Here is a 12,578-nt window from a genome sequence, read left to right on the forward strand (position 1 = left end):
CTCCCCCCACAGTCCCCTCACCCCCACAGTCCCCCCACAGTCCCCCCCCTCACCACAGTCTCCCACCACAGTCCCCTCACCACAGTCCCCACCACAGTCCCCCCCCTCACCACAGTCCCCTCACCACAGTCCCCCCACCACAGTCCCCTCACCACAGTCCCCCCCCTCACCACAGTCTCCCCACCACAGTCCCCCCCACAGTCCCCCCCCTCACCACAGTCCCCACCACAGTCCCCCCCACAGTCCCCCCCCTCACCACAGTCCCCTCACCACAGTCCCCACCACAGTCCCCCCCCTCACCACAGTCCCCTCACCACAGTCCCCCCCACAGTCCCCCCCCCCACAGTCCCCCCCCCACAGTCCCCTCACCACAGTCCCCCCCCACAGTCCCCCCCACAGTCCCCCCACCACAGTCCCCCCCACAGTCCCCCCACCACCACAGTCCCCCCCACAGTCCCCCCCCACAGTCCTCCCCACCGCAGTCTCCCCACCACAGTCCCCCCACCACAGTCCCCCCCACCACAGTCCCCCCCCCACAGTCCCCTCACCACAGTCCCCCCCACCACAGTCCCCTCACCACAGTTCCCTCACCACAGTCCCCCCACCACAGTCCCCTCCCACAGTCCCCTCACCACAGTCCCCTCACCACAGTCCCCTCCCACAGTCCCCCCACCACAGTCCCCTCACCACAGTCCCCCCCACCACAGTCCCCTCACCACAGTTCCCTCACCACAGTCCCCCCACCACAGTCCCCTCACCACAGTCCCCTCCCACAGTCCCCCCACCACAGTCCCCTCCCACAGTCCCCTCACCACAGTCCCCCACCACAGTCCCCCCACCATCACAGTCCCCCACCCCCACAGTCCCCCCCCACCACAGTCCTCCCCACAGTCCCCCCAACACCACAGTCTCCCCACAGTCCCCCACCACAGCAGTCTCCCCACAGTCCCCTCACCCCCACAGTCCCCTCACCACCACAGTCCCCCCAACACCACAGTCTCCCCCCACAGTCCCCCCCACCACCGCAGTCTCCCCCCACAGTCCCCACCACAGTCCCCCCCACCACCACAGTCTCCCCCCACAGTCCCCCCACCACCGCAGTCTCCCCCCACAGTCCCCACCACAGTCCCCCCCACCACCACAGTCTCCCCCCACAGTCCTCCCCCCCCCCACAGTCCCCCCCACAGTCCCCCCCACCACAGTCCCCTCACCACAGTCCCCCCACCACAGTCCCCTCACCACAGTCCCCCACCACAGTCCCCCCCACAGACCCCCACCCCCACAGTCTCCCCCCACAGTCCCCCCCCCACAGTCCCCTCACCACAGTCCCCCACCACAGTCCCCCCCACAGACCCCCACCACCGCAATCTCCCCCCACAGTCCCCCAACCACAGTCCTCCTCACCACAGTCCCCTCACCACAGTCCCCCCCACAGTCTCCCCCCACAGTCCCCCCACCACAGTCCCCTCACCACAGTCCCCCCACCACAGTCCCCTCACCACAGTCCCCCACCACAGTCCCCCCCACAGACCCCCACCCCCACAGTCTCCCCCCACAGTCCCCCCCCACAGTCCCCTCACCACAGTCCCCCCCCACAGTCCCCCCCACAGTCCCCCTCCCACAGTCCCCTCACCACAGTCCCCCACCACAGTCCCCCCCACAGACCCCCACCACCGCAATCTCCCCCCACAGTCCCCCAACCACAGTCCTCCTCACCACAGTCCCCTCACCACAGTCCCCCCCACAGTCCACCCACCACAGTCCCCCCCACAGTCCCCCACCCCCACAGTCCCCCCCCCACAGTCCCCCACCACAGTCCCCCCCCACAGTCCCCCCCACAGTCCCCCCCCCACAGTCCCCTCACCACAGTCCCCCACCACAGTCCCCCCCACAGACCCCCACCACCGCAATCTCCCCCCACAGTCCCCCAACCACAGTCCTCCTCACCAGAGTCCCCTCACCACAGTCCCCCCCACAGTCCCCCCACCACAGTCCCCCCCCACAGTCCCCCCCACAGTCCCCCCCCACAGTCCCCCACCACAGTCCCCCACCCCCACAGTCCCCCCACCATCACAGTTCCCCACCCCCACAATTCCCCCACCACCACAGTCCCCCACCCCCACAGTCCCCCCAACACCACAGTGCCCCACCCCTACCATCCCCATCACCACCACAGTCCCCCTCCACTGCAGTCTCCCACCACTGCAGTCTCCCACCACCACAGTTCTCCACCACTGCAGACCCCCACCACTGCAGTCTCCCACCACCACAGTCCCCCACAGTCCCCCCAACACCACAGTCCCCCACCCCTACCGTCCCCATCACCACCACAGTCCCCCTCCACTGCAGTCTCCCACCACTGCAGTCTCCCACCACCACAGTCCCCCACAGTCCCCCCAACACCACAGTCCCCCTCCACAGTCCCCCACCAAAACCGCAGTCCCTCCCACAGTCCCACCACCACCACAACCCCCACTCCCACAGTCCCCCTACCACCACCACAGTCCCCCCACCATCACAGTCCCCCACAGTCCCCCCAACACCACAGTCCCCCACCCCCACCGTCCCCCCAACACCACAGTCCCCATCACCACCACAGTCCCCCTCCACTGCAGTCTCCCACCACTGCAGTCTCCCACCACCACAGTTCTCCATCACTGCAATTTCCCATCACCACCACAGAACCCCACCACTGCAGTCTCCCACCACCACAGTCTTCCTCCACTGCAGTCTCCCACCACCACAGTTCTCCATCACTGCAATTTCCCATCACCACCACAGTCCCCCACCACTGCAGTCTCCCACCACTGCAGTCTCCCACCACCACAGTTCTCCATCACTGCAGTCTCCCACCACTGCAGTCTCCCACCACCACAGTCCCCCACCACTGCAGTCTCCCACCACCACAGTCCCCCACCACTGCAGTTTCCCATCACCACCAGTCTCCCACCACCACAGTTCTCCATCACTGCACATTCCCATCACCACCACAGTCCCCCACCGCAGTCTCCCACCTGCAGTCTCCCACCACCACAGTCCCCCACCACTGCAGTCTCCCACCACCACCACAGTCCCCCACCACTGCAGTCTCCCACCACCACAGTTCTCCATCACTGCAATTTCCCATCACCACCACAGTCCCCCACCACTGCAGTCTCCCACCACCACAGTTCTCCATCACTGCAGTCTCCCACCACTGCAGTTCTCCACCACTGCAGTCTCCCACCACTGCAGTCTCCCACCACCACAGTCCCCCACCACTGCAGTCTCCCACCACCACAGTTCTCCATCACTGCACATTCCCATCACCACCACAGTCCCCCACCACTGCAGTCTCCCACCACCACAGTCCCCCACCACCGCAGTCTCCCATCACCACCACAGTCTCCCACCACTGCAGTCTCCCACCACTGCATTCTCCCACCACCACAGTCTCCCACCACCGCAGTCTCCCACCACCACAGTCCCCCACCACTGCAGTCTCCCACCACTGCAGTCTCCCACCACCACAGTCCCCCACCACTGCAGTTTCCCATCACCACCACAGTCCCCCACCACTGCAGTCTCCCATCACCACCACAGTCCCCCACCACTGCAGTCTCCCACCACCACAGTTCTCCACCACCGCAGTCTCCCATCACCACCGCAGTCCCCCACCACTGCAGTCTCCCACCACTGCAGTCTCCCACCACCACAGTCCCCCACCACTGCAGTTTCCCATCACCACCACAGTCCCCCTCCACTGCAGTCTCCCACCACCACAGTTCTCCATCACTGCAGTCTCCCACCACCACAGTCCCCCTCCACTGCAGTCTCCCACCACCACAGTCCCCCACCACTGCAGTCTCCCACCACCACAGTCCCCCTCCACTGCAGTCTCCCACCACCACAGTCCCCCACCACTGCAGTCTCCCACCACCACCACAGTCCCCCACCACTGCAGTCTCCCACCAGCACAGACCCCCACCACTGCAGTCTCCCACCACCACAGTCCCCCATCACTGCAGTCTCCCACCACCACAGTTCTCCACCACCGCAGTCTCCCATCACCACCACAGTCCCCCACCACTGCAGTCTCCCACCACTGCAGTCTCCCACCACCACAGTCCCCCACCACTGCAGTTTCCCATCACCACCACAGTCCCCCACCACTGCAGTCTCCCACCACCACAGTCCCCCTCCACTGCAGTCTCCCACCACCACAGTCCCCCACCACTGCAGTCTCCCACCACCACCACAGTCCCCCACCACTGCAGTCTCCCACCAGCACAGACCCCCACCACTGCAGTTTCCCATCACCACAGTTCTCCAACACTGCAGTTCTCCAACACCGCTGTTCTCCATCTCAGCAGATCCCCAGCACCACATTCATCCAACAATATAGTTCCACACCACTGCATTCCACCGACATTGTAGTACCCCAGTATCACAGTTTCCTACTGCATCCATGTCTGTAGAACATGGGCAGATGTGTGAACATGAACAGACACATAACACTGAGCCACAGAACTGAGTTCCTGAGTAGGACAACTGGCATCAGGGGTGAGTAAAAGGAGCCTACTTTCAGTCAGGATGAGACACAGCAGTTTCTCTGAGTTGAGGAGCGTCCAGTCAGCTAGAAGGATTCATTAGAAAGGTCCAATAAAAATAACTCAAGTGCAAGCGGAGCAGCTGTTCTGGTGAGTGAGCCAGTCTTTAGAGTGACTTCAGCAAGATCAGGGTTGGGTGAGGTAAAATATCTTGTAAGTTACTCTCTTTTGTACTTACTTGTTCGCCCTTATCTGTTAGGGCTGAGGAGTGTTGTGAGAATGTCTCCAGGGGCAATGTTTTGTACTCTGTGTGGGGTGTGGACATCCTGTGTCTTCCAGATAAACCCAACTATACCAGGTGCACCGAGCTGCGTCTCCTGAGAGAACGTATTCAGGAAATGGAGCTGCAGCTCGATGACCTTTGTTTCATTTGGGAGAATGAGGAGATGATAGACAAGAGCTACAGAGAGGTCGTCACCCCTCGATTGCAGGAGACAGGTAACTGGTTGACAGTCAGGAGAAGGAAGGGAAATGTACAGCCAGTGCAGAGTACACCTGTGGCCATTCCTCTCAATAAGTAGTATAAAACTTTGGATACTGTTGAGGTGATGACCTGCCGTGGGGAGGGGGGGGAACAATGACCAGGTCTCTGGCACTGCGTCTGGTGTTGTACCCCACAAGGGTAGAGAGGTGAAGAGGACTGAAGTAGAGATAGGAGATTCCTTAATCAGAGGAACAGAGGCGAGGTTCTGTGGGCACGATAGAGACGCACAGATGGTATGGTGCCTCCCTGGTGTCAGACTCAGGGATGTCTCGGATCAGATCCATGGCATTCTCAAGGGTGAGGGTTAGCAGCCAGAAGTCTTGGTGCATTTTGGCACCAATGACATAGGTAGACAAGGTGAGGAGGAGGTCCTGGACAGAGATTTCAGGGAGCTATGTAAAAAGTTAAGAAACAGGGTAGTAATCTCTGGATTACTCCCTATGCCATGTGTTAGTGAGAGTAAGATAGGATGATATGGCAGGTGGATGTGTGACTGAGGAACTGGTGCAAGGGGCAGGATTTCAGATTTATGGATCATTGGGATCCCTTCTGGAGAAGGTATGACCTGTATAAAAGGGATAGATTACACCTAACCAGGAGCCCAATATCCTTGTTTCCAGGTTGGTTCGAGTTGTTTGGGAGAGTTTGAACTAATTTGGCAACTAATTTGAACTAATTTGATAGTGCTGAGGATGATGTAGATAGTTTACAAACAGAGAAAATGTGACTCCTAGCAAGGGGAGGCAATGATAGGGCAAAACTGCAGTCACCAGGGTGAGTTGCAATGTAAAAGGCAGACAAAATCCAAAAAGCTGAATACAGGACTAAAGGTGTTACATCTGAATGCACGTAGTATATGGAATAAGGTTGATGAATTTGTGGCGCAGTTGCAGATTGGCAGGTATGATGTCGTAGGCATCACTGAATCATGGCTGAAAGAAGATTGTAACTGGGAGCTTAATGTCCAGGAATAAACATTGTATCTAAAAGATAGGCAGAAAAGCAGAGGGGGTGGCATGGCTCTGTTGGTAAGCAGTGAAATTAAATCATTAGAAAGAGGTGACATATGGTCAAAAGGCATTGAATCATTGCAGATAGAAGTAAGGAACTGCAAGTGTAAAAAGACCCTGATGGGAGTTGTATACAAAACCCCCAAACAGTAGTAACAACATGGCCTAGAAATTACAACAGGAGATAGAAAATATATGCCAAAAGGGTAGTGTTACAACAGACTTGGGGAACATTAATATGCTGGTAGATTGGGAAAATTAGATTGGCGTGGGATTCCAAGAGGAGGAGTTTCTACTCATGGTTAAGCCCACTAGGGGATCAGCTAATCTGGATTAGGTGTTGTGCAATGAACTGGTATTGATTAGAGAGCTTAAAGTAAAAGAACCCTTAGGGGCAAGTGATCATGAGGCATGAGAGAGCAGTTGACCAGAATTGATTGGAAAAGAACTCTGGCAGGGATGATGGTAGAGAAGCAATGGCAGGAGTTTCTGGAAGGAATTCAGAAGGCAGAGGATATATACATCCAAAAGAGAAAGAAGTATTCTAAAGGAAAGATGACACAACCGTGGTTAAAAAGAGAAGTCAAAGCAAACAGAAAAGCCAAAGAAAGGACATACAATAGAGCAAAAATAAGTGGGAAGTTAGAGGATTGGGAAGCTCTTAAAAACCAAAAAAAGGCAACTAAAACAGTCATTAAGAAGGTAAAAATGGAATACAAAAGCAAGCGAGCCAATAATATTAACACCAGAAGTTTCTTCAGATACATAAAGTATAAAAGAGAAGTGAGAGTGGATATCTGACTGCTGGGGAGGTAGTAATGGGGGTAACAAAATGGTAGATGAATTGAATAGGTATTTTGCATCAGTCGTCACTGTGGAAGACACTAGCAGTATGGTGGAAGTTGCAGGTGTCAAGGGTCATGAAGTATGTGAAGTTACCATTACTAGCGAGAAGGGTTTTGGGAAACTGAAAGGTCTGAAGGTAGATAAGTCACATGGACCAGATGGTGTACATCCCAGGGTTCTGAAGAGTTCATGGAGGCAATAATAATGACCTTTCAAGAATCACTATATTCTAGAATGATTCTGGAAGACTGAAAAATTGCAAATATCGCTCCACTCTTCAAGAAGGGAGATAGGTAGAGAAAGGAAATTATAGGCCAGTTAGGCTGACCTCAGTGGCTGAGAAGATGTTGGTTGTCGATTGTTAAGGATGAGGTCTCAGGGTACTTGGAGGCACATGATAAATTAGGCCATAGTCAGCATGGTTTCCTCAAGGGAAATTTTTGCCTGACAAATCTGTTGAAGTTTTTTGAAGAAATAACAAGCAAGATAGACAAAGGAGACTCAGTAGATGTCGTGTATTTGGATTTTCAAAAGGCCTTTGACAAGGTGCCACCATGAGGCTGCTTCACAAGCTATGAGCCGTGGAATTCCAGGAAAGATTTTAGCATGGATAAAGCTGTAGCTGATTGGCAGGAGGCAAAGAGCGGGAATAAAGGGAGCCTTTTCTGGTTAGCTGCTGGTGACTAGTGGTGTTCCACAGGGACCAATTTTTTTAATGTTATATGTTAATGATTTGGACAATGGATTTAATGGCTTTGTTGCAAAGTTTGCAGACGATATGAAGATAACTGGAGGGGCAGGTAGTTTTGAGGAAGTAGAGAGACTGCAGAAGGGCTTAGACAGATTAGGAGAATGGCCAAAGAAATGACAGATGGAATACAGTGTCGGGAAGTGTATGGTCATGCACTTTGATAGAAGAAATGAAAGGGATGACTGTTTCTAAATGGACAGAGATACAAAAAAACTGAGGCACAAAGGGACTTGGGAGTCCTTGTGCAGGATTCCCTAAAGGATAATTTGCAGGTTGAGTCTATGGTGAGGAAAGCAAATGTGATGCTAGCATTCATTTCAAGAGGACTAGAATATAAAAGCAAGGATGTAATGTAGGGTCTTTATAAAACACTGGTGAAGCCTCATTTGGAGCAGATTTGGGCGCCTTATCTAAGAAAGGATGTGCTGACACCGGAGAGAGTTCAAAGGAGGTTTATGAAAATGATTCCAGGATTGAATAGCTTGTCATATGAAGAGTGTTTGATGGCTCTGGACCTGTATTCACTGGAATTCAGAAGAATAAGGGGTGACTGGAGACTGGTGAAAGGCCTTGTTAGAGTGGATGTGGAGAGGATGTTTCCTATGGTGGAGAGTCTAAGACCAGAAGACACAGCCTCAGAATAGAGCAGCGCCCTTTTAGAACAGAGATAAGGACGAATTTCTTTAGTCAAAGGGTGGTGAATCTGTGGAATTCTTTGCCACAGCCAGCTTTGGAGGCCACGGCTTTATGTATATTTAAGGCAGAGATTGATAGCTTCCTGATTGGTCAGGGCATGAAGGGATACAGAGAGAAGGCAGGAGACTGAGGCTGAAAAGAAAATTGGATCAGCCAGGATGAAATGGTGGAGCAGACTCGAAGGGGCAAATGGCCTAATTCTGCTCCTATGTTTTATGGCCTTATAACTGGTGAATAACAAAAGCAGAAATTAAGTAAATTAACCGAAGGAAGCAGAGCCTATGATATGGGGACAACGGTGCATGAGTGTTAACCTTCTTCTCTCTGTTTCCCAGGGCCTGCTGCCTCTGTCGGGGATTTCAGTCAGAATGTTAGTGGAGAACACATTTGAAATTACAGGTAAGCACGAAGGGTCCAAATATTCCCACACCCAGCCTGAAAGCAAAGCACAAAGTGCTCATCTTCTATGGACATGGGTGTCTTTCTCTGAAACTCTGTGCCAACTTGACCCAACACTCTGGGACTCAGGGCAGGGCACAGGAAGAATTGGAGGGTTTCAGGGTCAGAGCTGGTGTAGGGGCAGGGATAGGTGGGGCATTGGGATGGGTTGGGACTAGTTTGGCGATTTTAAGTGGATATCACTGGCCTGGGTAATGATGGAGCTCCTGTGAGGTCTCTAAGATGCAGGTGCGAACCTGGTGGGAAATACAGACGTGGATCCGGAGCATTGGCCATAAGGCATAAAAGCAGAATTAGGCTATACATGCCCTCATGTCTACACTGCCATTTCATAATGGCTGGCTTATTTTCCTTCTAAACCCTAGTCACCCCATAACCTTTGACATCCTTAAAAACCTATCAACCTCAGCTTAAATATACTCAATGACTTGGCCTCCACTGCTATCTGTGGCAATGAATTTCACAGATTCGCCACTCTCTGGCTAAAGAAATTTCTCCTCATCTCTGTTCCAAAGGGACATCCCTCTGTTCTAAGGCTATAGCCTTTGGTCCTAGACTCCCCCACTACAGGAAACATCCTCTCCACATTCACTCTATCTAAAAAGGTTCAAAGGTTAATTTTATTTTCTAAGTATGTATACAGATTAAAACTTTGAGATTTGTCTTCTGCAGATAGCCATAAAATACAGAAAGCCATAGAAGTTGAAAGAAAGACATCAATCCCCCCCCACATTAAAAGAAAAATAAACAAAAACTTGCAAACCCCAAAGTCTCCACCCCCAACCCCTCACTCACCCAAACTACCAGCCGCCAATCTGCAACAGGAAAGAATGGGCAAGAACACAAAAAATAGCATAGAGCTGAAGGAGGCCAATATGAACTACAGTTCAATCCATAAACCTCAGAATTTCAACAACATCTCCAAGAGCACTGAGACTCAACCGCCTCCCCCAGGGGAAGTAACTCCAACCAGGGCCCCACTGAGGGCAGCAACACAAACTAGCTCAAGTGGCTTTTTCAAGAACTGCTTGGTCTCTTCCGTATTTGCCTTGATATTTCAATCTACTTCAACACTTTAACCACTGAGAAATGCAGTCGATCATGGCCCCTTGTCTCATCTCTGAGCTTCTCCTCGTGATAGCTCGTGCTCACATTTCTTACCCGGAGTTTTCTCAGGGACAGTAGAGTTCTAGCTCACTAGATCAAACTACAGACTGTAAGTCACAAACCCCAACAGTTTCAAAAACACAATTATGATAAAAAGAATAAGTAGAAGACATTGAAAAGCTGAAATGACTGACTATCTGGAAGATGTCACCCAAGGAATCGTTTGCTGCCGCCATCTTGACCATAAGTACAAGATGCTTTTTTATATTTCTTTTGCCTTTCTAGGCCTTGATAGGTTTCAATAATATACCCCCTCACTCTTCTAAACTCCAGTGAGTAAACTCCAGAGCCAGCAAACACTCCTCATATGTTAACCCTTTCATTCTTTGCTGCAGGACCAGGGATTCTACTGTTATAACATTTCCCCACAGGAGAATTTATTCTTCAATGTCACACACAGTTCCAGCAAGGATAAATTTCCACTCATTCCTATATTTGTCATATTTATTCTCACAGGTTCAATGTTTGACTCCAAGATAATAATGTGTTCCAACGAGGAAGAGTTCCAAATATGGATGGCCCATTTACCAAGGAGAGTGAAGAAGGCTTCCCTCTATCGGCCCCATAAACAGCACAGACTGGAAATGCTGGTGAGTGACGACTGCATCAGTAACCACTAGTGACCATGTCAGGCACAGGCATGGGCTCTTGATCTATTAACGGAAGAGTGCAACGGCATCCACTGTGGGGTCACTGACTTCAGTGAAGGGGAGTCAGAGGAACAGGAATCAAGAATAAATCATCAGATCAGTACACAGTGTCAGACCCATACAGAGATCCATGACCCAGTGACGGACCCACACGGGAATCCGTGACCCAGTGACAGACACACATGGGAATCCGTGACCCAGTGACAGATCCACACGGGAATCCGTGACCCAGTGACGGACCCACATGGGAATCTGTGACCCAGTGATGGACCCACAGTGGTTAGTGCGTGGATAACTTATTTGGGAAAAATGGGTAAGGGGAACATTCGAAAGGCCACAGGAGGTAGATGGTAGATGGATGGAAACCACTGAGTTGACATTCATTTACTCTGAGGCAATTGCTGAGTACATAACTCAGTGTGAGGCAGTTAAGAAAGTGAAAGACACAGAGGTGTCTGGATCACAGCCTGAGGGTGGCACAGGTTATAGCAATCACTGCCTACAGATCTCGTGACCTATTCATCAACTTCCTGCCGTACCACAGCACAACCCCAAATTCTCCTTCATGATTTAACTAATTTCCTCAAACTTTCTATAGAGAGATACTTAAAGTTTCTGCATTGTGCTTGGTGAAAGAGTTGCATCTTTTGAGTTATTGTAATATATTCTGCGTGTGTTGGTTTAACTCGAGATTCCCTGCGATGAAGTGTGGAAGAGGCTGGAGCTGGAGAAGTACCTACGGCAGAACCCCATCCGGGGTTGGGAAGGAACCCCCATTCAGCACATGGGACACATTGTCTACCTGTCCATGGTGCAAATCCGCTTTGCACACAGCCAGGTCTGCCCTTTTCCTGCTTAATTCCCTGCACGTTATCTCTGTCCCCTTACCCTCATCCTAAACAGCAAGTCAGCACATCATGAATAACTGGTTCATTATCACTAACTATCAATAACTAAGTAGTAATAACTAGTCTTTGCACTCTTTCCAGTATAACCACATCTTTCCTAGGCCAAAACTGAACACTACTCTTAACTGCAGCCTTACCAATGACTCGTACAATTGTGACTCCTACACTTAGAGCCCTGACAAATGAAGGCCAGCATGTTAAATGTGTCATTGCTTTCAATGAACTGTACACTTGTACTCTTAAAACCCTGTGTTCCATTACACTCCCTAGTACAAGACCTATGCTGGTCTGACTTTCGAAAATGCATCACCTCATACTTATCTGTACTGAAATCCATTTGTCCCTCCTTAAACCACTTCCTAACTAATCATGATTACCCTGTAATCTACAAAATCATCTTCACTGTCAACACTTCCTAATTTTGGGTCATCTGCAGACTTAATGACAAAGCTTGTGCAGTCACATGCAAATCATTTATATAACTAACAAATAACAAGGGTCCTGACACTGACTACTGTGACACCCGACTAGTCATCGGCCTCCAATCCGAGAAAGTACTTCAACAACCCTCCTCTGCTTCGATGTTCCAATGTTGAATCCACCTAAATGGGTCCCATAGAGCCTTACGTTCCTGACCAGCCTACCAGCAAGGACCTTGTCAAAGCCTTTCTAAAGTCCAAAGAAACAACTTCCACTGCCCTACACTCATCTACCCTTGTGATTAATTCTTCAAAAAGCTCTAAAAGGTTTGTCAAGAACAACTTCCCACACACAAAGCCACGATGCTTCTCCTAATCAGACTATGTCTATCCAAATGCTGACAGGTCCTGTGCCTCAGAATTTCCCCAAGTAACTTTCGCAACACTAACCAGCAGGTAGTTCTCTGGCTTGTTCTAGCTACCATTTTTAAACAATGGAACAACATTAACCATCTTCCAGTCTTCAAGAACTTCACCAGTGGGTAACAATCAAGCAGGTATCTCTGCAAGGGTCTCTGCAGTTTCCTGTCTAGCTTCCA

At 51.6% G+C, this 12,578-nt stretch overlaps 1 protein-coding gene across 4 annotated transcripts in view; it reads left to right on the forward strand.

Moving 5' to 3' along the window:
- LOC140718501 (uncharacterized) overlaps window positions 1–12,578 on the forward strand; it is a 67,478-nt gene that overhangs the window by 41,175 nt on the left and 13,725 nt on the right. For all 4 annotated transcript variants that reach the window (XM_073032409.1, XM_073032411.1, XM_073032412.1 and 1 more), the window contains 3 exons: window positions 8,712–8,775; window positions 10,459–10,592; window positions 11,344–11,490. In XM_073032409.1, the coding sequence (XP_072888510.1) occupies window positions 8,712–8,775; window positions 10,459–10,592; window positions 11,344–11,490 (345 nt within the window). The remainder of the gene's footprint in view (window positions 1–8,711; window positions 8,776–10,458; window positions 10,593–11,343; window positions 11,491–12,578) is intronic.

This window comes from Hemitrygon akajei, chromosome 29 (assembly GCF_048418815.1).
Source record: "Hemitrygon akajei chromosome 29, sHemAka1.3, whole genome shotgun sequence".
In the NCBI taxonomy this organism is placed as follows: domain Eukaryota; kingdom Metazoa; phylum Chordata; class Chondrichthyes; order Myliobatiformes; family Dasyatidae; genus Hemitrygon; species Hemitrygon akajei.